This window comes from Cynocephalus volans, chromosome 13 (genome assembly GCF_027409185.1).
Source record: "Cynocephalus volans isolate mCynVol1 chromosome 13, mCynVol1.pri, whole genome shotgun sequence".
Lineage (NCBI taxonomy): Eukaryota > Metazoa > Chordata > Mammalia > Dermoptera > Cynocephalidae > Cynocephalus > Cynocephalus volans.
Window position 1 is genome coordinate 57395119 of NC_084472.1, and position 22197 is coordinate 57417315.

The 22197-nt window shown below is 36.0% G+C and overlaps 1 protein-coding gene across 1 annotated transcript in view; it reads left to right on the forward strand.

Moving 5' to 3' along the window:
• PHLPP1 (PH domain and leucine rich repeat protein phosphatase 1) overlaps nt 1-22197 on the forward strand; it is a 218585-nt gene that overhangs the window by 130010 nt on the left and 66378 nt on the right. The window contains exon 4 of the mRNA XM_063076825.1: nt 6175-6341. Within this exon, the coding sequence (XP_062932895.1) occupies nt 6175-6341 (167 nt within the window). The remainder of the gene's footprint in view (nt 1-6174; nt 6342-22197) is intronic.

Sequence of the window (22197 nt, forward strand, 5' to 3'; positions counted from 1 at the left end):
TAATCTTACAACAGAGACTATATAGCTTGGGGAAGATTTCCTTCCCTTTGCAAGGTCAATGTTTGAAACTGCAAGGCTTGGGAAAACCAGGCCCTGTGAAGTACATTTGTTTTATGCATACTTCACAAATATGTATTCATATTTTTTCTTATAAGAGAAAGTTAGAATAGAAGTTTTTTGTGGTTCGCTTCTCCTTTTTCAAGGAGACACCACCTTTGAGAGAATGCTGCCTGACTTTCAGAAACATTCTCAGGTAGTAACATTCTAAAGAGATTGTTTACACATATGTTGCCAAGAGGAAAATGAGGAAGGAACTCTGAGTTCAGATTTGATCTCCACCCAAGCTGAGCTCTATTTTATTTTGTTGTTACTGAGAAACACAATGGGGATTATGTTTGTAGAGTGGAGATAACTGTTAGAAAGACACTGTTTTGTGATTTTGGAAGGCTGTTGGTGCCATCTCTTCTGGCCCTTTACAATTGTCTCTGACTTAGAAAGAATGAGGCGCCAGGTCCATATTTCCACTGCTGGCTACACAGTGAGCTCACTGGATGAATACATCAGAAGAGCCTGTGAACACATGGCTCATTTTGTCAAGCGAGAGGACTCTGTGTCGGTAGCTGGACCTGTTGACGTAGAGCTCTGAGGTTTGTGTTCTTTGCTGTATGTGCGCACTCATTACACTGTTGCACAATACATTATTGAGTTCTAGTTGTTAAGATGTCTGTGTCTTCAAGAGGCTAAGCTTTTGAAGACAAAGACTGCATCTATACAGTACCATGTACAGTGCCTGGTTCACAGGAGGCAGATATGAATGTATATTAAATGATTCACTCAGGTTAGCATGGTAGCCATGAGGATGCCCACTCCTCATCCTCATCCCCTCTCCTCCCCTGGCAAGAGAGGCAGGGATGCCGAGGAGGATCTCTTAGTCTGTATTGCCCCACATTGGTTTTCCTGTATTGTTGTAGCCTGGGGCTTGAACAATGAGCCAGGTCTTGTTTGTTTCTTCTCCAGCCTGCAGCTGTCTTCATACTCTTGTATTTTTGGATCCCTTAACTATATTTTAACTGGTACCTTACAGCCTCTCATCTTAAAATCATAGGTTTTTTTTCCATGAATGCTCTTGCCCTCACAGAATCTCATTTCTTATTTTTTACCCTTAATGATAGCCTCTCCAGATTTTCCTGTTGCTTGTTCATTGATTTGCCATTTCATTACCTCTAATAATTTAGAATGGCATGTAAGTTTGCATGTTTTATTTCTTGTATTTTTTTCGTATCATTTAACCTTTAAGGTAAAGAAATAGTAAGATACTGAAGTGCTAGATAGAATTTACTGGGTCCAATATTGGTAGCTTGATATGCTCCTGTTAGGACATTATTAATGTATGTAGTATAAGTAATTTTATAGGAGAGTTTTCTGCATCTGTTGTTAAACACATTTTATAAAATGATAATTAGTACAGGATCAAGAGATGTTGTCATTATGAAAAGGTCTGAGGTCAAGCTAAGGCTTTTCTGTAGAATTTTTTTTTAAAGAAATGATTTCATGTTGTGGAGTCGTGGAAATTAAAATTTTTATTAAAGTTGAAAAATTTTGTTTGATACAAAGTGCTCTAAAATTGTAATAATAAGAATGAAACAAGTAAAGTTATCAGAATGCTCAGCTGATAAAGATTAATAAACTGTATTCTCACTTTATATTCTCCCACCTCATTGCCTTCCCAAAGCATTTTTTGAGGGGTGAGAATTAAAAGTAGGTCAGTTGAGGTTAAGAATTGTTTACTGAAGTCTAGCGAACTCCCCAGAGACAATCCCTGTAGCCAGGGGCATAATTTCTCAAGCCACTGAGGGCTAGGCCAGAGCAATTAATGACTCATAATGCCTGTTCACAGCAATCTTTTACTTTATACAAGCAAAATTATTTGTGCTATTTCAGTTACTTTGACCAAGCCTTTCAGTTATTTTGCTAAATTTTCAGCATGCTGTGCATATAATAAGGATAAATATAATGTTACTAAAGTATAGAGGACAGAAAAATGACATGAATTTTACTGTGAACTTTCCCTTGCCTATGAAAGATGATTATCCACTAAATGAGCCATCAAAATAATATGAGTAATGCAGACTGCTGTCCTGTTGCAAAGGAGGTTGATAATTTTGAAAGCATGGTGTGGGGATAGGTTAGGGATAGGACAGTTATATTGGCTTAGAAATGCAACTGAGGTAGACTCAGAGTGGAGACAATTTTTGACATAAGTGTCTTAAGGATAGGCAAAAAAAAAAAAATAAAGACCTAGGAGAGTGTCAAGCTGGAGTAGCATTTTAGAAAATGTGGGAAAGCCCATTAAGTAATCTGAAAATTTTATTGTTTATATTATCATTTTTATTTTCACCTTGCAGTGTTTTTTGGGGGAAATATTTTGAGAGCTAAATGATCTTTTTTCTTTAAATATATTTGTATGTTATCTGGAAAAGAAGACAACCTGAGCAGGTGGTTGGGATTCATGTGTGTTTTAATGTATCTCCCAGAGAATGTAGGTTCATGGGGGGAACGTTCCATTTGATTTACTAACTTGAAATTATCTGCCTTAAAAACTTTTTTTGTTGTTACTAATACAGACTAGAACTGATTTCCTAAGCCACAGTTATTTGAGCTGATCTAAACCTTGAGTCCTTCATATGTAATTCATTGATGGTCTGTCTTTGATTGCGCTTTATCCATGTAACTTCTCAAGATGGCAATGAGCATTGGATAAAACTGTAGTCATTTTATAGTCTTTGTAGTGCTTCTAGCTGTTGATGTTTGTCTAGGAACAGTTGGTCTACAGAGCCTATCCTGATTTTTTTAAATGAGAAAAGTATTCTTATTGCAGCAACTTGTTAAGTTGATTATTTATTCCACTTTAGAGATGAGGAGACTGAAGGACAAATAGATGGAAGTGATTTATCCAAATCCTTATAGCTAGTAAGTAGAATTGTTCCTACATATCTGCATATAGTTAAGCCTGTGTCCTTTCTCCTGTGTGTCAAGTTGCTTGAGCCTTAAATTTGTGGCTTTCATGGTCTTGATATTTGTGAGTATAGTAGCTTTTGCTAAAAGGATTTCATTTATTATGAGATCCTTCAGAAGTCCTTTTCTGTAACAAAGATTGAAGCAATAACATGTGCCTGTTTTGCTTTGTTTCCAAATTTTTGTAACCTCTTACACTTTTCCTGTAACCTTTAAAAATTAGATTCGGTGCTTACCAGGTAGCGTCGCTGTTGCCCACCTGTGTGAGATTGGAGTAGGTGGAGCCCATGATGTCAAGGACTAATGCCCCCATAGGGCTTCACTCCTCCTATGAAATCTGTGTGTGGTGAGCAGATGGTCTCCTCTGCTTCTCTCGAGGAGGACTCACTGTCATCACCACTTCATCATCATTTCTAAGGCTCAAGCTTATACTAGGGACTATGGCCAATTTTTTTTGCTCTAGTTATTATTTATCATGGGGTTAGAGGAGCCTCTCTTCTGGTAAGATCCGAACTGCATTCCAGGCCCTGACCTGGTGGCATAGAATTAATAGTGTAGGCTGTCATTCAGACTCTGATCCTGCTTCTTCTTTAACCATGTGACCTTGAGCTCACTCTATGACTCAATTTAACCTCTGTCTTTGAAATGGGGATTAGTCCTTACTACACTGAGTTGTTGTGGAGACTAAACTAAATATTACATATTAAGCATTTGGAAGAGTGTCTGTCACAAGGGAGGCTGTGCATTTATTTATAACTATTATTATTGTTACTTATTTGATGAAGGTTCTTAGTTTTAATAGTTGCTGTGTAGGGTGGGCCACAGCTTCTTTGGATAGCCCAGCTCATAGTTTTTTCATTTGGGAAAAGCAAAACCTTCTAACTAGAGTGTTCTCTTTTTGTGGTGGATTCCTGATGTTCCCAGGTGGGACTGGGCAGAAGTCTCTGGGCTTTAATCTCCTGCTGCCAGGGCACAGGGCTGAGCAGCGGTACAGCTGTTGGTAGCTTTTGTGGTCACCTTGGTAGCTCATTGCCCATGGCCATCATGACATGTTGAATATACGTTCTCACTATAATGTTTCTAGTTCTGCTGCAGCTCCCACAAGACTGTTCTTGCTTGTTGTAGCCTGGTTAATGTGGTTTCCTCCCTCTTGTTTCCATCAGGAACAGCTTGCAGTCAAAATGAGGAAAGGAAGCAAATACAACTTGACATTTAATCATTTTCTCTTAGTTGTCCAAAGGGAGTATTTAGTGTGATGCTTCAGTTGAAATAGAATTTGTCTCTATGTGAAAGAATACACTAAGTAGGTCAGAGGCAGGCTGAGAAAGGAAAAGTCCAGTGGCCGTTCTTCCAGCAAATATGTTTTGAGGGTCCTACCAAGTGCTAAGCATAGGGTTATATCAGTGAAATAAAAAATAGAAAAATCCCTGCCCTTATTGAGCTTACAGTCTAGACACAGAAACAGATAAAACATAAATTGCATAGTATGTCGGTGATCGTGTCACATTTCTCAGAACCTTTACCCGCATACCGTTTTGCTCACATTAAAAGCCGGAGTCCTTACAGTGGCCTAGAAAGCCCCACGGGATCTACTGTCCACTCTCCCCTCTTACCTTTCTGGCCTTGTTACCAGTCATTGTTCCCAGATTCTCACTGGTCTCCCTTGGACATGCCAGGCACACTCCTTTCTTATGGCTCTTATTCTGGCTACTTCCTCTACCTGGAATGTTCTTCCCCATGATAAGTCCTTTCAGCTAACTTCCTCGTGTCCTTTGTGTCTTAGTGTTGCCTTTTCAGTGAGGCCCACCCTGACCAACCTTCTCAAATTACAACCCACCACCTTCCCAACAATCCTGACCCCCTTTCTTCTGCTCTAATTTTTCCTGTAGTACTAATGATTTTTAACATATAATTTATTTACTTGTAAGGTAAGTTTTATGGGGACAGGGATCTTCATTTTGTTTACTGAAGTGTATTAAGTGCTTACCTAGACCAGTAGTTGGTACATAGTAGATATTCAATTCAGTAAACATATTGAATGAAATAATAAGTACTGTGGAAAAGATAAAGGATCGTGTTAGTTTCTTGTGGCTGTTGTAACAAATGAACAAAACCTTGGTGGTTTAAAAGAACAGAAATTTATTCTCTCACAGTTCTGGAGAGCAGAAGTCCAAAATCAAGGTGCCAGCAAGACGTCAACCCCCCACCCCCCAAAGACTCCAGGGGAGAATCCATTCTTTGCCATTTCCAGCTTCTGGTGGCTCCAAGTGTTCTTTGGCTTGTAACCACATCATCCAGTCTCTGCCTTCATGGTCCCATCACCTTTTTCTCTTCTACCTCAAAACCTCCTCTACCTCTCTCATAAGGATACATGCAGTTGTACTGAGGGCCTGCCTGGATAATCCAGGATAAGTGTCTGTTCTCCTTAAGATCCTGAACTTAATCACATTTTTTGTCATATAAGATAATATTTACTCTTTTGCTACATAAGATATTCACAGATTCTGGGGATTAGGACATGGATGTGTATTTTCGGGACTACCATTCAGCCCACTACAAAAGGTTAAGGGAATCCTTTGGTTACAAGAGGAAGAACTGTCCCTGGTGTACCACCTAGTAGAACACTGACAATGGAAGGAAAGTGAGAAGACTGCTCTCATCTTTTTTCCAATTTTTACTGAAATTTTTTATTGAGACCTCATTATTTTTTTCAAATGAAAAAACACATGTGCATAGACTAACAGAAGAATACAAAGGATAATACTATAATCTCCATGTACCAGTCTCCCTAGTAGTTAACATAGTGATATAGTTGCTTCGTATTTTCTCTTGCCCCTCTTATAAGGAATAAACTCCTACATTGGAGGAGATTACTGATATCACTAAACCTGATGAAATCATCTGTGCTCTTTGGATCTGTCTCCTATGCTAGGTTACTGTAAGCACTCTCCAGGCAGGGAGAGTTTCCCACTTTTTTGTACTCATAGTTGGTTCGATTTTGTACCAAGTGAATACTCCATTGGTTTATATTTGGTCTAACAGTTCTACCTGCATAATATGTCTGGTCCCAAATGGGATGATCTTATTTCTGTCCATAGAAAGTAGTTATAGGATAAGTGGATGGTATTAAAATTAAATTATTTTTTTATCCCCCTCTAGGTTGCATCTCAGCGCATTAGCTCAGTGGACCTCTCGTGTTGTAGCCTGGAACATCTGCCTGCCAACCTCTTCTACAGCCAAGACCTCACTCATCTCAATTTGAAACAAAACTTCCTAAGGCAAAACCCCAGCCTTCCAGCTGCCAGAGGGCTCAATGAACTGCAAAGGTGAGCCTGCTGGCATGGGTAGAGGGTTAGCTTCTGGTTGCTGTCTCTTGAATGTTCGGACTACAAAGCCTATGGCGTGTAAACTTTTTCTTTCAGAGAGCAGGATAGTAAGACTTTATCAGTGAGGCCGTTTTTTTATTAATTCTCGTTCTGAAATTTTTTTCAAGGTTCCCACCTTTGAAATTAATGATTTATGATATTTATTAACAGGATAGATTTGTGTAAAAACATTTCTCTTTAAATGACCTTTATTCCTTAGCCTATCTACAAATGTATCTGTGAAAAGTTAATAACATTTGGCATGTTACTTCTGAACTTCAGGGGTTTGTTCAGATTAAATTATTTCTTTAGAAATTTATAAAAGGTCATTTTTTTCCCATGGAAAGACATTTTCTCAGAAATTTAGGAACCAAGGTTAAAGTCTATTAATACCACATCATCTGGGTATTAGTGTGTAGGTTTCAGGAGTCACATGTTAAATAAATAGGATTTGCTCCTTTATAACTAGGGAGAAAGGACTTGACTTGCATGCTTCTAAAACAGATTTAAGAGTTTACTGTATTCATTTTCTTTCCTTTTTGAGCAAAGATCAAACTTTATTCTGTGGTAAATTAAGCCTCTGGTACTTACATGTTTGTAAATATATGACTGTAAAATAAATATGAAAATTGTGAGACTATGTAAAGAATATAACTTAAGTAAATAATGGACAGTTTGTTTTTAAGTAAATGATTTGATCAGAGATTAAACTATGATAATTAGCCATTGTATTTATGGTTTTTAACATCCAGAAAGAATGATCCAATAATTGCTTGTAAAGTTTGTGTGTAATTGGAAAATGGAAGAGTATTTTAATAGTCTTTTCAGATGATTGTGAATATTCTTTGATGCTATACCAAACTCAACAAGTGGTCATTTCTTAAGTGTTAGTTCTAATGTGGAATCTAAAACCCTATTGGTGAACTTTTTGAATTCTTTAATAATGAAGATCCACTAATCTGTGTTGTACTTTGAATCTCATTTTATTGCATTAAGTATTGGTCGTTTGGAAAATACTGGTTCATTGTGTGATACAGATATTCCAAATGTCAACACATTTTGATATGCAGTTTCAAGAAATCACGTTTGTTGATATCACGACTGATCTCATTAAGTGTTGGGAAGTTGTTAAGCTCACTGTGGAAACAGGTTTCCTAATATTTTCATTTTCAGTTGAAAACCTGAAGGCTGTCATTGACAACAAATACTGTCCGTTGTTTTTCCTGAAACAACCTTCTCACTTTGATTTTGAGAAAATATCTGCCAATTACTCAGTTATGAATAACAATAGTTTATCAGTTGTTCTTTCAAGTAAAAATGGTATTCCATGAAAATAGTGACTAATTTGGCTCACAACTAAATCATAGTGTGTTTTCCTTGAGATAACCGTCATACTTTAGTATGCACCAGAAGAGCTTTGCATGTACTTCCTCTTTATCACCCAGAAAATTAAAAAGATATGTACTCAAGAGTCGAGATGTTATAAAAATAACTTTTCTGCATTATCAAGGACATTCTTAAGTAAGACCAGCATTACAATTATTTTTAAAGAATGTTTTTACTGTGATTGCCTGGCAGAGAAAAATAGTGACAACTGGGACAGTTTGGTGCTGAAGTGTATTAACTACATAGGCAATAGAAACTCCAGTAAGGATATGGTGCTCAAGCAATTCCTTTTTGTTCCCTGTAGCTGATTGGTACTGGGAAGGAAAATCACAGTGGGATTCTTGAACTTAGATTTTCATATTCCCTATGGAATGATATTAATATTTGCACTGGCATTACTAAAATAAAGTTTAATATGATTTGTTTGCCAAAGGGTTACATCATTATATTCTATTTTGAGATTTGAAATTATTTAAAAATATTTTTGTGTATTTCACAGAAGTGTAGACTTCTGTACTTCTATTACAGGACATCAAGAACTTTCTATCATACTGGAGAATCCTCGAACAGAACAGGGCATTAAAATTCATCCAAACTAATGCTGTCTTTTAGAGATGAGGTCTACAGGGACGTTAAATGTCAAATTGAGGGTAATGATTACCTTTTAGGGAGGGAAGTAAGAGGTGGGATTAGGGAATGGTTTGGAGAGGATTGCTAGCTGTATCTATAATCTTTATTTATTTACAAAGAAAAAGAAATTAGAGGCAAATGTGGCAAAAATGTTAATATTTGAAAAAGCTGAATAGTGGGTACTTGGATGATCATGATTGTTTTTTGTGTTTTTCTATGTGAGTATTTCATAGTAATCCAAAAGTTTAAAACCTAAACAAAAAGAAAATTAAAATACTTCTTATTGCATTGGGGAATATGATGTAACCAAAGAGCCAGTATTTGTGGAATAAAGAAATATCCAGATGGAAGAATATTTTGGACGTTAACCTCTTTAGTAGGATTCAGGTCCTTCCTTGCCTGTTAGTTCTTTCAGAATCCTAATTCATTCCGCATATCTATTGATTCTGTATCTATACCTTTTGTTTTTATTTTGGCAGCTGGGGCACTATGGGGATCTTAATTAACCCTTGACCTTGGTGTTACAACACCGTACTCTAACCAGCTGAGCTAACTCGCTAGCCCTGTATTTGTATCTTTTGAACCCATCCCCTTTTCTCCTCTACTACGCATGTGTTCTCCCACCAGCTGTCATACTTAAAGCACTTCTCAACTCTCACCTGGACTATTGGAATACCTTGGCGCATTGATCGTTTTGCTGTCGTTTTCCCACTACAGTCCAGCCTGTATATTTTTCTTGCCTACTGTTTTGTATATTTCTTGGTTTTGTTTTATTTTGTATTTTTAAAGGTTTATTAAACTTTTTTTTCCCATCGAAGTAATATCCGATCTAGATTTTTAAAAATCTTAATAAGCAAAAAGGCTTAAACAATAGTGCCTGAAGCTCTAGCCCATCCCTATACCCACGCCCTGCTCCCCAGACAACCACTTTTGAGTATTTTGGTTCTTTCTGCTATTTCTTTCCATCTTCCTAAATGCATATGACACTGTTTTTTCATTTTTTGTTATTGGATATTATATGTTGACTTATTACTATGGAAGGTAAGGATTTAGCTCTTTTACATTGTCTCACACTCTGTCTGGCCTATGCCGCATGCACAACTTTTCCTATCCTCTTAGTATACAGGTATTATATTAATTATTGGCCAAGTCGGTCTTCATAGTTTACCTTATTATGAGCCTGGAACTGATATTCATAGATAAGATACTTAAATGCAAAGATTACATTTCCTTTCTTGTGCTGGCTTGATAATAGCCTCTCTTTTTCACTTATTCTTTTCTTTTTCTTGAGTATTTGTAAGCTTTCTTACAGAACTGTAACATTTTTCTCAACACCTTTTTCTTGGAAACTTCTCTCCTGGAGCCAGTGTGGGTACTTGCTCTTTCAGACTGCTACACAGCAAAGACAGTATGTGGATCTTTTCCCTAGGGTGTATCAGTTTTACTTGAGAGGAATCCTTTGGTCTTCCGCCTGGGCAATGCATGCCAAGTTTCAGAGAGCTGAGTGGGTAAGAGAACTGGAATCTCAAGGTTTAGTGTATGGATTTTTATTTAATCCCGCTGTTTTCATAAGTGTTTCTGCTATGCAGCCCAATGTCTTTGAACCAGGGACTCTCTGGTTCAGTTTCTTCCATGGAAGAAAATGTCTCCTTCTAGAATTGGAGAGAGGATCTGGGATCTAACTCCTCCTTATATAACCTATTGAAAGTCTTTCTATAGAAGTGTAACAAAAACATAGAAAAGGCACACATGTAAGTGTACAACTTGATGGGTTTCCACAAAGTGAACACATCCATGTAACCAGTACCTGGATTGAGAAATAGAATATTACCAGCACCACAGAAGTTCTCCTTGTGCTCCTCTTATCCCAGAGATGATCACTATCCTGACTTCTAACACCATGAATTAGTTTTGCTTGTTTTTGTACTTGATGTAAATGGATCACACAGTATGTGCTCATGTTCATCTTCTTTCATTTACTTTTCTTTTTAAAAAGCAAAACAAAGCATACCAGATAATATATTATCAGCTTATACTTTACAGTGGTAAAAATTTATAGCTTTGATTTGTTTAAGGTGGAAGATTTTTAAGTTTTATACTGCAATAAAACATTTCTGTTTTGTACATTCTGTTGCTTTAAGCATGGAGGTAGGGTGGTGGGCCTAGGAGACTTGGTAGGTGGCATCTGAGTAACTGGTGAAACTGCCGTTGTGTTGTCCTTTGGAAAATCCAGGCCTTAACCCATTTTCTTTCCTTTTTATCTAATGGCTGGCCAGTGCAGGGATCTGAACCCTTGACCTTGGTGTTACAAGGCAGCGCTCTAACCAACTGAACTAACTGGCCAGCTCTGTTTTCTTTATTACCACAGACTAGTATGAGGTGTTTGTCTCCCACTCCTGTTATCTAAGAAAGATTTTATTGCCACTTTCAAAGTAATAAATTTATAAGTACACACACACTACATACATACATACATATATATATATTTAATGCCAGGAATTAAAATTATATATTAGAAAGTCATATTTATACTTCAGAAATCGTTACTGTACCTTTTTTATGTTCTTGAGGTTAGTGTGGTGGTTTTGAGATATACCATATATTTAATTGCTTATTTTTGTGTGTTAAAGGAACTTGTGCTAATGAATCTCTAGTGTATGTTTCACAGGGAACATTTTAGAGAGGTACCAAAGGATAGCTTATTTTCATGTTTTTACCTAAGTCTCAAGGAATTAATTTTTAGATTACAGTGTTAGGGCAAATATCCAGGGAGAAGCTAAATACAATGCAGTTATAACAGGAATTTTGAGACTTTATATGTTAAGCACATTATCCCCTTATTTTTTATTTCATTTTTTCCCACTGCAAATTTTCACCTTAAACAAATGAGCTGTTTTCACAGAACATTTAAATTGGTATTTGTACCAGTATTCTAAATCTGGAAAGATGGCATGCTGATGTATACACACACACAGGTCAGCAGTTTCAGAGGGAAAACATTGTTCTTGGAATTAACCACTGTTTGTTTTTCCTTTATTGGCATTAGAAGTCTTCAAGTTAGTGTTCAAAATTTAGAGGAAAAGCAAACATCAGAGTAATTTTTGGTGTTTTAATGGTTTCTTTCCTGATTATATATGTCATAATAACTACAATGCATTATTTATCTGTCTATTTTATTAATAGATAGTACTTCACTTGTGTTAACTGTGTCTCTATTTAGATGACTCAGATGGTTTTAGTACGAAGACTATTACTATTTGCAATGGAGAATAGTTTTGAATAAAATATAATAAGTTTCTTTGTAGTGTCAGTGAAGAGAACAACTTTTTGCCGCTTTAAATTCAAGGAATATAACTTTCCTTCCCATGTCTTAATTTTATTGTCTTTAATATGTATGAACTTATTTGCACTAAGGTAAATTATAGTGATGTTTATTTTACTGTATTGGTAAGTTTAGCTTTTAAATTAATCATTTTTGTCATTTATTTCATTTATCATTTATTAAAGTTTAATGGATAGGATCATTGAAGGATCTAGTGTTTGTAAGTGTAGGGGAGGCAAAACTTTACCTCTGTCCTCTAAAAGTCTCCAGCTGGGCCTGAGAATTAAATTGATATAGGCAGATTAACAGGAGGAAATCAAACAGATTTTTACATGTACATGGGAGCACGTAGGAGAAGGACGACCCAAAGAAGTGGCAAAACCTAAGTGCTGATATGCTGAGTTGAACAAAGGAGGCAATTGTGGAAAAGTAACTAACGTATATTGAGATACCAAGGAGGTTAAAAATTATTGTAACAAGGTCTTTTTGTACAAAATTCTCTCAGCCATAATTTCAGTGTCAGTCTCTGGTGATAATGTTTCTTTCCTCCTGGTGTAGGGAGAGCATATTTCAAATGGGAGTTTTATCTTTTACTTTCAGTAAGAAAGGGGAAGGTCAGAACACTCTTCTTGCACCTGATGTTTTCCAAGTGCCATTAGCTCAAATAATCTTTATGCCTACATGGCATATTTTGGGGTGGCATATTCTGTCATCCTTCATAGGGGGTGATAGATCAGAGAGTTCTTTTAGGTGATATTCTGTTGAATTTAGAAAGAGGGGTATAGAGAATGAAGTCAGAAGCAACATTTGATAGTCATAGTTTGTGCATGTTTCTGGGAGCTTTGTCCATGGTACAGGGAAATGTCACTTGGGTTGAACTTAACTGTCTTTATCTTAGACTATTTTAATTTACTAATCATTTCTACCTACCGCTTTTAGAAATGAACATACATTTCAGTAAGTTCTTGACAAATTGATGAAAATTAAAATGCATTAAATTTTGCATGTTGGAAATTAGACAAATTATAAAATAACTAATTTTTTTTTTTCTTTTTTTGTGACCGGTAAGGGGATCGCAACCCTTGGTGTGGTGTCGCCCGCACCGCACTCAGCCAGTGAGCGCACCGGCCATCCCTATATAGGATCCGAACCCTCCCAGAGCCGCACTCTCCCGAGTGAGCCACGGGTTCGGCCTTAAAGTAACTAATTCTTAAGTCGAGATTGGTTTTGATGTTTTAGTTGTTTTTAAGGTTGGTGGTTATCACTTCCATCCATTAATAAGAGAAGTGAATCTGCTTTCTAGATCTTCCTATTTGTAGAGAGAAACAAAGCTAGTGCAGTTAGATGGTCCCAGCTGGTTCTAAGAGTGGAATTGCTTTCATAAGGATAGTTCTAACTATAATTTTAGTAGAAGTTGGTATTTTAAGTTACATGATAAATCATGTATGTCTGTAGAATTATTAATGTGACTTGTACCACATGTGATACTGAAATAGGCAAAAAAAAAAAAAAAAAAAACCCAAAAAGTCCCATCAACTTTTAAAAAAATTTTTGTTATTTTGTTACTATTGTCCCCTCACAGTTTCACAAAATCTTATGCAATTGTTTTTTAAAAAGTCTGTTTTTTAAAGATATTATAATGCACAGGAATAGCAATATTACCTTAACTTTTAAACACTTGACATTATATTTAATTTTTGCCTGAGTGACTTACAGTATAGGTATCATAAGGAAAGAGTTGACTTCAGTGTGTTGTCTTTGTTACTTAACTGTTTTCGGTATTTATCTTGATTGGCCTGCTTGGGTTTGAATCCTTAGAGTGCAGGATTCAGCTCTCCTTCAGAGGCCCTTACTGTTGCAAGGTGGACCATTAAATACATACTCCATAAATGAGTGAATATTGATGGGATTGTCTTTCTTCATTCAATTATGTGTTAAGTATATCCCACTGCTTTGCAAAAGATATTTGTAGAAACTTCTAGAAAGAAGTGAGGCTGTTAATTTATCATTATGTTTCTGTATGGTAGAAGATATTGATAAGAAGACTGCACAGTGAGATGATTCAGAAAACATTGCATAGAAAAAGATTTGTAAGAAAGGATTTGAAGTTGAAAAAGGAGACATTAGGTTTAAAATGGGTAGGATGATATTGGACATTCTTTAAAAAAATCTGTAGGTCTGTTCACCATTCTCTAAACATAACTCCCATTCTTTTGCCTTTCACCTTGCAAGAATGTGCTGCTCCTTTTACCCTTCACCACCTGTGAAACCTAGGCTCGACCTACTGAATCCTATCCACCCTTCAAAGTATATTTGTTATGACTTTTGTTTCTTGAAGCTTTTGGTTATTTCCCAATTCTGTGTGACCTTTTCTTCTTCTGAATTGTCATGTTTCTTTATACATATTGTACTTATTAATTAATATATCTTTTATAATAAACATCTGTAAATTTCTAAAATTGCCATCTATAAAGTTCTTGAGGATAAAGACAGGGGCTTCTTTATTTTTGTATTCCCTTTCTCCCTGCCCCCATACTTGGCCCAGGCTTTGCTTGATGGCAAGCCCCCTTAATAAATATTTGTTGAATTGAATTGTCAGTTTTCCTACCACCAAGAATAATCAAAAGATTGTGACCACTAAACTTTCAGAAGAGAGTTTCCAAGAAATGCTCTGAGCAATGGAACCATTTCATGTATTTAGCAGTCAAAGTGCTATTTTAAGGGGACAACAGTCATTTAGAATGATTGTTGATCAATCCCAGTACATTATATGGTACCTAGAGAATAATTTCAAGGAGCTTAGGAGTGTGCGATTGTGTCTTAGAGGCTGTGGTATAAGTGAGTATGATGTCACCTAAAATAAGGTAAAACTTACTTTTGGGTTAAGGAGGGAGTGAATTAAAGACTTGGAGGAAAACCATGATTTGAACTTTGATTAGATGTGAAATCTGTTTTAACTGAAAAAGAATAGGAGAGTTGGAGGAGCGGGCTTTCTGAAATGGGAGAACAGTGGGAGAGCGGGAATGAAGTTAAGTTGGGTGTGCAATGATGTGGGTGTAATAGAATGAAAGTTATGAAGGAATGAGCAATGACAAAGTCATAATTATGCGTGGCATTTATCAAGTACCTTTCTTCTTAGAAAACTCAAATTTCTACATTTTTAATCCCTGTGGAAAGGAAAATAAATGACCTTATAGTATTTCCTATTATGTTGTTTCAGGGATCTTGACATTCCAGAGGTACAAAGTTATTAATGTAATTACTTATCCTTACCAAAAGTTTGCATTTCTAGGTTTTTATTGAGAGAGAAATTTTAGGTTTTGCTTTTATCAGTAATTCCTGAAAACTTTTACAAGTGGAAATAGTGGTAAATCATTAGCATAGTGGAATAAGGAGTGGCATGCTAAAATACTTTTGCAGCTCATTTGTCAGACTCAGACTGCAGTTCTTAGAACAATTTCAGCTTCTTTGAAGATGCTCTGCTATAAAACAAATGTTAAAAGCAAACAAACTGCTAACTGCTGAAGAAAGAGTATGTTCAATGTAGTAGGAAAAAACACTTAGCACAAGGACTGCTCAGGGATAGAGATAACCTTGGGAAGGAATTTCCAATACTTGAGTTTGGTGAGGCTTGCCAAATGTTTAAGGAATTTCATAGAATGTGTGGAATGTACTTTTTCAGTTTACTGTTCCCAACACTGGAAGTTCCTGTCTTATACAGCTTTGCTTTTCAGATTGAATTTTGATCCTCTTGGGAAGCTTTCCATTTCACACGATTCCCATTTTCCTTCCTTGAGCATTTGATCAAAGGAAAGTCTTTACATGATGCTTGGGATTCTCAGATTGTGTAACCTTTGATTCTCTCGTTGACTTATGCTGCCAACCTCATTTCTGGCAATAATAGCCTATTTTCTTCTTCTCTCATGCAGCACATTTTGAAGAGGGAGCTCAAACAGAAACAAAAGATTTATTTATCAGCTAGGCTGTATAAAATTACAGTCTGCCCTATTGACTTCTTGGGATCATTTAAGATTGTTCTTTAATTTTTTTCCCACTTAAATAAAATGGAGGGGGGAGGGTGGTCTTCAAAAGCCTTGGCTTGATACCAGTTCAACTTTTGTATTCTGTCCAATCCATTCTTCTATGGTTTTAGTTGAACTCTTTGTTGTATTCTCTAAGCTTTAACTTAACTGTAAGAGTTTAATGCTCAGCACAGCATTTGTGGATGTTTGCTATTCTGAGTAGTAATCAACTCTTCATTATGGGTAGCTCCTAGGGTATTGTGATATGCATGAAGTAAGAGGGCCAACAGATGCTTATTTTGTGGTTGATGGTGAAGTGGCATCATAACTTGAGTCTTGGGAACATGGTTAGCATTATTACTGATGACTTCTGCAATAATTTTTAGGTTGCTAGTGTGAAAATGCAATAATGCTCCTCTTTTTCCCTTTCTCTTCTACCTCATGTCAAACAAGCACCTCTAACTTTGGAGCTCATTCTGACGACACACACACGTAGCTTTTGAGAACTAAAAAGACCCATGAGAGTTTCTGTTTTTCCCAGGTGATGATAATTTTCTAGTCACTTACCATGCTTTATGGTAATGGAGCTTTGAGTGGAAGGAGTCACATACCTGTTGCCATTTTTCAGAGGTGGACTAGGATGATGATGCAAGAGCTGGCAGGATATTTGACCATGGCCTATGTAGAAGCAGGGCACATCCATTCCTCTCTGGTTTGGACTTATAATTAAACTTAGGGAAAGTCTGACTTTCCAAATAGTTGTTCTTTCCCCTAATTTTAAACTTTCTGTAGGAATACATCCTTATCCCCCACACTGTGTTTGTGTGTGTTTCTGTGCGTCTGTGTGGGGGAGTGGGCCAAAGGAAGGGGAGCTATTATGTGGTAAACAAATTTGTTCATCCTAGCATGGATTATTTCACTTAGTTCAAAGTTTTTCATAGGTCAGTACCTGTGTCTTCACCATTAAGCTGTAAGCATCTTTTACATTCACAGGGATCCTTTCTCTTTAATAATTTCGCTTGCATAATGTTTTCCAAGTATGCCCTGTAGTTTTTGTCCTCCAAATCAGTGTTTCTCAAAGTATGATTCATGAAATGCCTGCATCAGAATCACCTGGAGTGTTTAACTGGAAACACAAATACCTGTTTTTTCACCCCAGACCCATTGAATCAAAACCTCTAGTGATGAGGCCCAGGAGTCTGCATTTTTAACAATGCATGCTAATGTTTGAGAAACAGTTCTCTCTTCCAGTCCCCACTTGCCTGTTGAACTCTTCTTCGTGTCCTTTAGGTAAAAGTGAGTTTTCTCTTCTGCAGGCACTCGTGATTTTTTTTTTTTCCAGTAGGTTTTTGTTTTCTGCTATATATTATAGTAGCTTTGTTCTCACACTATTTCAGGTTCCTAGAGGTTGAAAACCATGTCTTGTTCAAGTTTGTATGCTTCAAACACCCTTTGTGCATAGTAAGAACTTTGTAAATGTTTATTGAATAAATAGTTCGATCCTAGCATCAGACTTTTATTACACCTCATTAAGCTGTTAGGTGTTGGATTTTTTTTTTTCTATTTAGCAGATATGCTTGGTTTATTCATGATGTGGAGCTTAAGCTACTTATATCAGAGCACATTTTCATGACATAATTATTCTCTCTGGCTTTGCTTATGCACACTTTCTCATTTCTTTGGTAATCTGATATCCTTGATATAGATGCTATCTGGTTTTCATTTTCATATATCCTTGTATGACTTAACTGGGATTATATCCAAGTATACTGTGTAGATTTTCTCTCCTTTGTTTTGAGAAGAGGAGTGGAAATAGTGATCCATTTTCTGCATTTTACAGAAATCTTCCTTTTGTACTTTTATTTGTCCTACTAGTGTGGTGGTTAATATTAAACATCTCTTGAATAGGATAAGTGATTAAATTAGCTAACGATGGGCAAATCTGTTGGTGAGAAAATGAAAAAATGTAGTCAATGGTAAATTGAGTTAAACCTCGTAAGAGATTTGGTTACATTTAACATGATAACATACTTTGTCTTTTAATTTATATAGCTAATTTATAAAAGAATCAGAAAAACACAAATTTATGTTGCTTGTGATTCATTGTTTTCATGAATTTAGTTTGTGCAGGGTTGCTGTAGTTCTAGTGACTACTCTTTCCAAATTGTCTTATGATTAGAGTGGTTTTCTATATAATGTACTTACTGGATTCATGGGAGCCACCCTTGCACACCCCTCTCCCCCCATCCTGTGGGCGGGAGTTTTGTCCTGTTTGCTGTTGTATCCACAGGGTTAACCTAGCCTAGAATCTGGCTTAAATTTCTCTTTAGGGAATGTTTTAATTTGCCTTTACAGCAACATGTCCATTGTAATTATTGCCAACACTGCGTGTTCTCTGTTTCTTTGTTACTTTAGAAAAATTATGTGTATGAATTTTAGCTTTGATGTACCAATTCTGATTTTTAATATCTGCAGCAATCTAAAGAAAATTTTGATCAAATCCTTTTGTGGTTAGATTTTTTTTTTTTTTTTTTTTTTGGTGACTGGCTGGTATATGTAAATTTTAATTTTATCTAAGTAAAATACTCATGTGTTTATTTTTATTTTCCAGTCATATGAGAAGACAGTATGCTTAACTTGCTTGTAACAAGAGTCATAAATGGTGATTAGGGTTTAGATAGAATGTTTTCTGTTTATTTTGGCTCAAGTTTTGAGAAGGCAGTCACGTGCCACAGTAGTATTCATGCACTGCTGAGCCTCGCAGAAGACGATGGCTGGTGCTCACTGGGAACGAGGCTGATGGACTGCTTGGCCCTTGGAACAGAAGGGCCTACGTGAGTTCATGTGGATTCATTTCAGAAGTCGTAAGGGATGGCAGGAAAAGCATTGCACCAAAAAACTAAGGAGAAATGAGAGTTCAGTTACAGGGCAGTAGAGTTTGGGGGTGTGGAGAACTGTGTGAGAGCCAAAAGGAGTTGAGTCATGCCTTCTTAAGGGTAGGTGTTACCCACAATTCTGAAGCAGGCCCAGTGAGTCATATGTTTCTCATGCTAGTGCAACCACTGGCAAATCCAAGAAGAATGTGGAGCAAAAGGTAGTTTGTCTGTCTTTCATTTTTTCTGCATCTGGGAGAGAGAGCCTCATGTCTTTTGCAAATTATTTTGCTTCCTTACATAACTTTTATATAGCAGATGCAGGTTGCCCTATATCATACCAGATGGAGGCAAAAATACTAAAACATGGCTGTAGTACTAAGTTCACAAGCCAATAAAACGTTGCACTAAAGGAAACAAAATTTGCATGGAAGATAAATCAAGAAAGTTGCTGACTGATAGTCTCTTTCTTTTGTTTACTTAACTATTGTTTCTTAAAGGCAAGTATATTCAATAGACATTTTAAAAAGTACTTTTATACTCTTCCCAAGATTGGTTCTTCTAAAGATCAAAGAGAAAAGTTACTCTGTAAAACTAATGTTCTTATTGAAGCACTTTGCCAGCTCAAAGCCACAAGGTGGGCTCTTAGGAAGAACAACATACAACTGGTTTTTATAAATTCTCTTAGAAAAAAAGAAAAGAGAAACAAAAAGTAAATGTAACTGGTTTTTACCTAATCTTTTCTCTGTCTATTTTATTTGAATAGCACTAACCTTTCTCTTTTTGTTCTCCCTTCCCCTAGTGTATGAAATTTATTTAAATTAAATGGATATTGAAAAGGATGATGTGTATTTAATAAATGCTACTAACATAATTAGCTACCAGAAGGAAAATAAGTAGACCTCTACCTAATATTACATGTTGTAATAAATGTTGGTGGAGTTAAGATCCAAATATACCCCCATATGTGACCATCACATAGGAAGTGATAGCCAAATTTGAGCAAATAAAAATCAGTGTGTGGCAAAAGTTACCATTAACAGAGTGGGAAAAGTTAAACAGTCTGGGAGGGAATATTTGCAGCATATAACAATATATGGCAGATAGTAATCAGGAGTGCCTACAGATTGATAAGGGGAAGATGAGCAGCCCAATACAAAAATGGGCAAAGGATAATAAATACATGTTTCAAAGAAAGTTTGCAAACACCACCTCCCCCTTCATGGAGAGAAGCTCAACATCACTGAAAAATATAAATTGAAATGACCTGATAACATTATTTTGTCCATCAGATTAGCAACAGTTGAAAGGATGCTAACATTAAATGCTAGTGAAGGTAACATGGGGAAAGGGACCCTCTCTTACATGGCTGATTGGGAGTGTGAGTTTCTGCAATTATTATTATTATTGTAATTTTACAGTACTATTAAAATTTAAGTTGCACAACTCTTGGGCCCATTAGTTACACTTTTAGAAATATAGGTTCACAGTTCCTTATCTAATACTTTTGAAGACATTTGTGTTTCAGATTTCAGAGATTTCCAGATTATATAAATACAGTGCGTATACTGTATATTACATAAGACCTCCAACAGGGTTTGGAACAGCACGCCATAAATAAACGCATTCATATTTCTAGAGGGAATAAATGAATATTCACATCAGTTCAGGTCAGCTTTTGCCAACACATGAGTCATTGAAAAATCTTTCAATTTTTGGAGGCTTTTGAATTTCAGAATTATGGATAAGGGAGTATGCACCCATAAGTAGTGCAAAATAAAATCACTGATGCACAAACAGATCTGTGACCAGGGTGTTTCTTGCAGAATTGTAACAGCAAAAAAACTGGGAGTACTCCTAATGTCAATTAGTGGAGGGATGGAATAAATTATGGTACATTTGTACTATGTGTGTTATGCAGCTGTCAAAAAGATTGAGTTAGGTTTTATATACTAAGATGATTTGTTTGTATTAGATGAGAAAACAAATTGTAGAAAAAATGTATCTGGTATTGGTATAATCCCATACCAAAAAAATAGGAGAGTTATCTCCTATTTATGCAGGTTTGTGTTTTATGAGGGTACTTCAAAAAGTTCATGGAAAGATTTCTGTTATCTTTTCTATTGTTCCACGAACTTTTTGAAGAATCCTCCTTTAAGGAGGAGAAGCTTTGGAAGGATATATACTGAACTATTGACAGGGATTATCTCAGGAAGATGGGATTTGGAAGGCAGTAGGAGAGATTGTTAACTTTTTCTTTATATGCTTCTGTAAGTTTGACTTGTTAAAATGACCATTTATTGCTTAGGTAATAAATAAAAGCCATCTTTCTCTTAAACAAAAATATGTTGATTCTTATAGAGTACTGACAGCCTGGCAGCTCTCCACTAAGGTAGAGCTGTTTTTGGCTATTAGAGATTCTGCTTTTCATAATTAATGCAAAGCAGGGGACTAAGCCCAGAGCTAGGCTTACAACTCCAGCCTTTAAGCAGCTCCTTCATTACTTAATACTGCAGCCTAATAATTTCCAAAGTGTATTAGCATGTTCCCCACAGGGAAAAAACAAGTTAAACATCAGCTGTTACTATGAAACAGAAATCCATTCACCTAGGGAATCTATTTTTAATTGACCCACTTGTGCTGAATAATAATTCAAGAAAATAATATTGATTTTTCTGTGTTAGATTCATTCAGTAAAACAAGTATGGTTTCCTCTTCCTGGGTATCATTTGTGACAGTCATTTTAAGCGCATTTGGAATATGTTTAAAAATAGAACTACTTTCATCACATGAAAATTTCATGACTGTTATTTACAGTCAAGTTTTCCAAGTATATCATATATATCCTTAGTTCCTGAAAGGAATATTAGTAAAGATTTAGATGTATCTAAAACTAATTAATATTATATCTCCAAATAGTTATCATGCTATTCATTTGGCTTTATTTCCTAAATATATACAAATATACATAGTTATTACCTGTAACTCAGATTTCAAAAAAAAACTTTGTACATAAATTTTCGAATGGGGATAGATTGAGTGAATAAATGCTAAAAAAAAAAAAAAAGGGAGAAAGATTAAGTATGTCTTATGATCATGACAAAACAAGCGTAGAAGGGGAAAGTATATGAAGATTGGCAGCATAGTGAACATTTGTTTATTTCTCTCAACTTTGCTATTGTAGAACATTAGCTTTTTAATTTTCTGTCCTTGAATAAAAAATGACTCCCCTTCATTTTCTAAGGAGCATTTGCTCCCAAGTAGTTTTCTGGATGCCGGAATGAAATAAATTTATAGATTTGTGGTTGGCCTGTTTTAAAAATCTTTATATCAACCTAATAAAGTTGGGAAGTTGGGTGCATGAATTTGGTGCATTTTAACTTTTCTGATTACTTTAAGAAACTAAGCACTGTTCCCTTTTGTTGAGTTAAATAATTTGCTTAAGAAAGTAGCTTGGAAGATTATGGCTCAAAATTTAGTAACTGAGGAAAGAACCCATTTAAAATTAAGTGTAGACAACATTTACATGGTATTCTGTTGACTAGATTTAAAAGGGAAGCTAGACAAACACAGAGACAAAATTA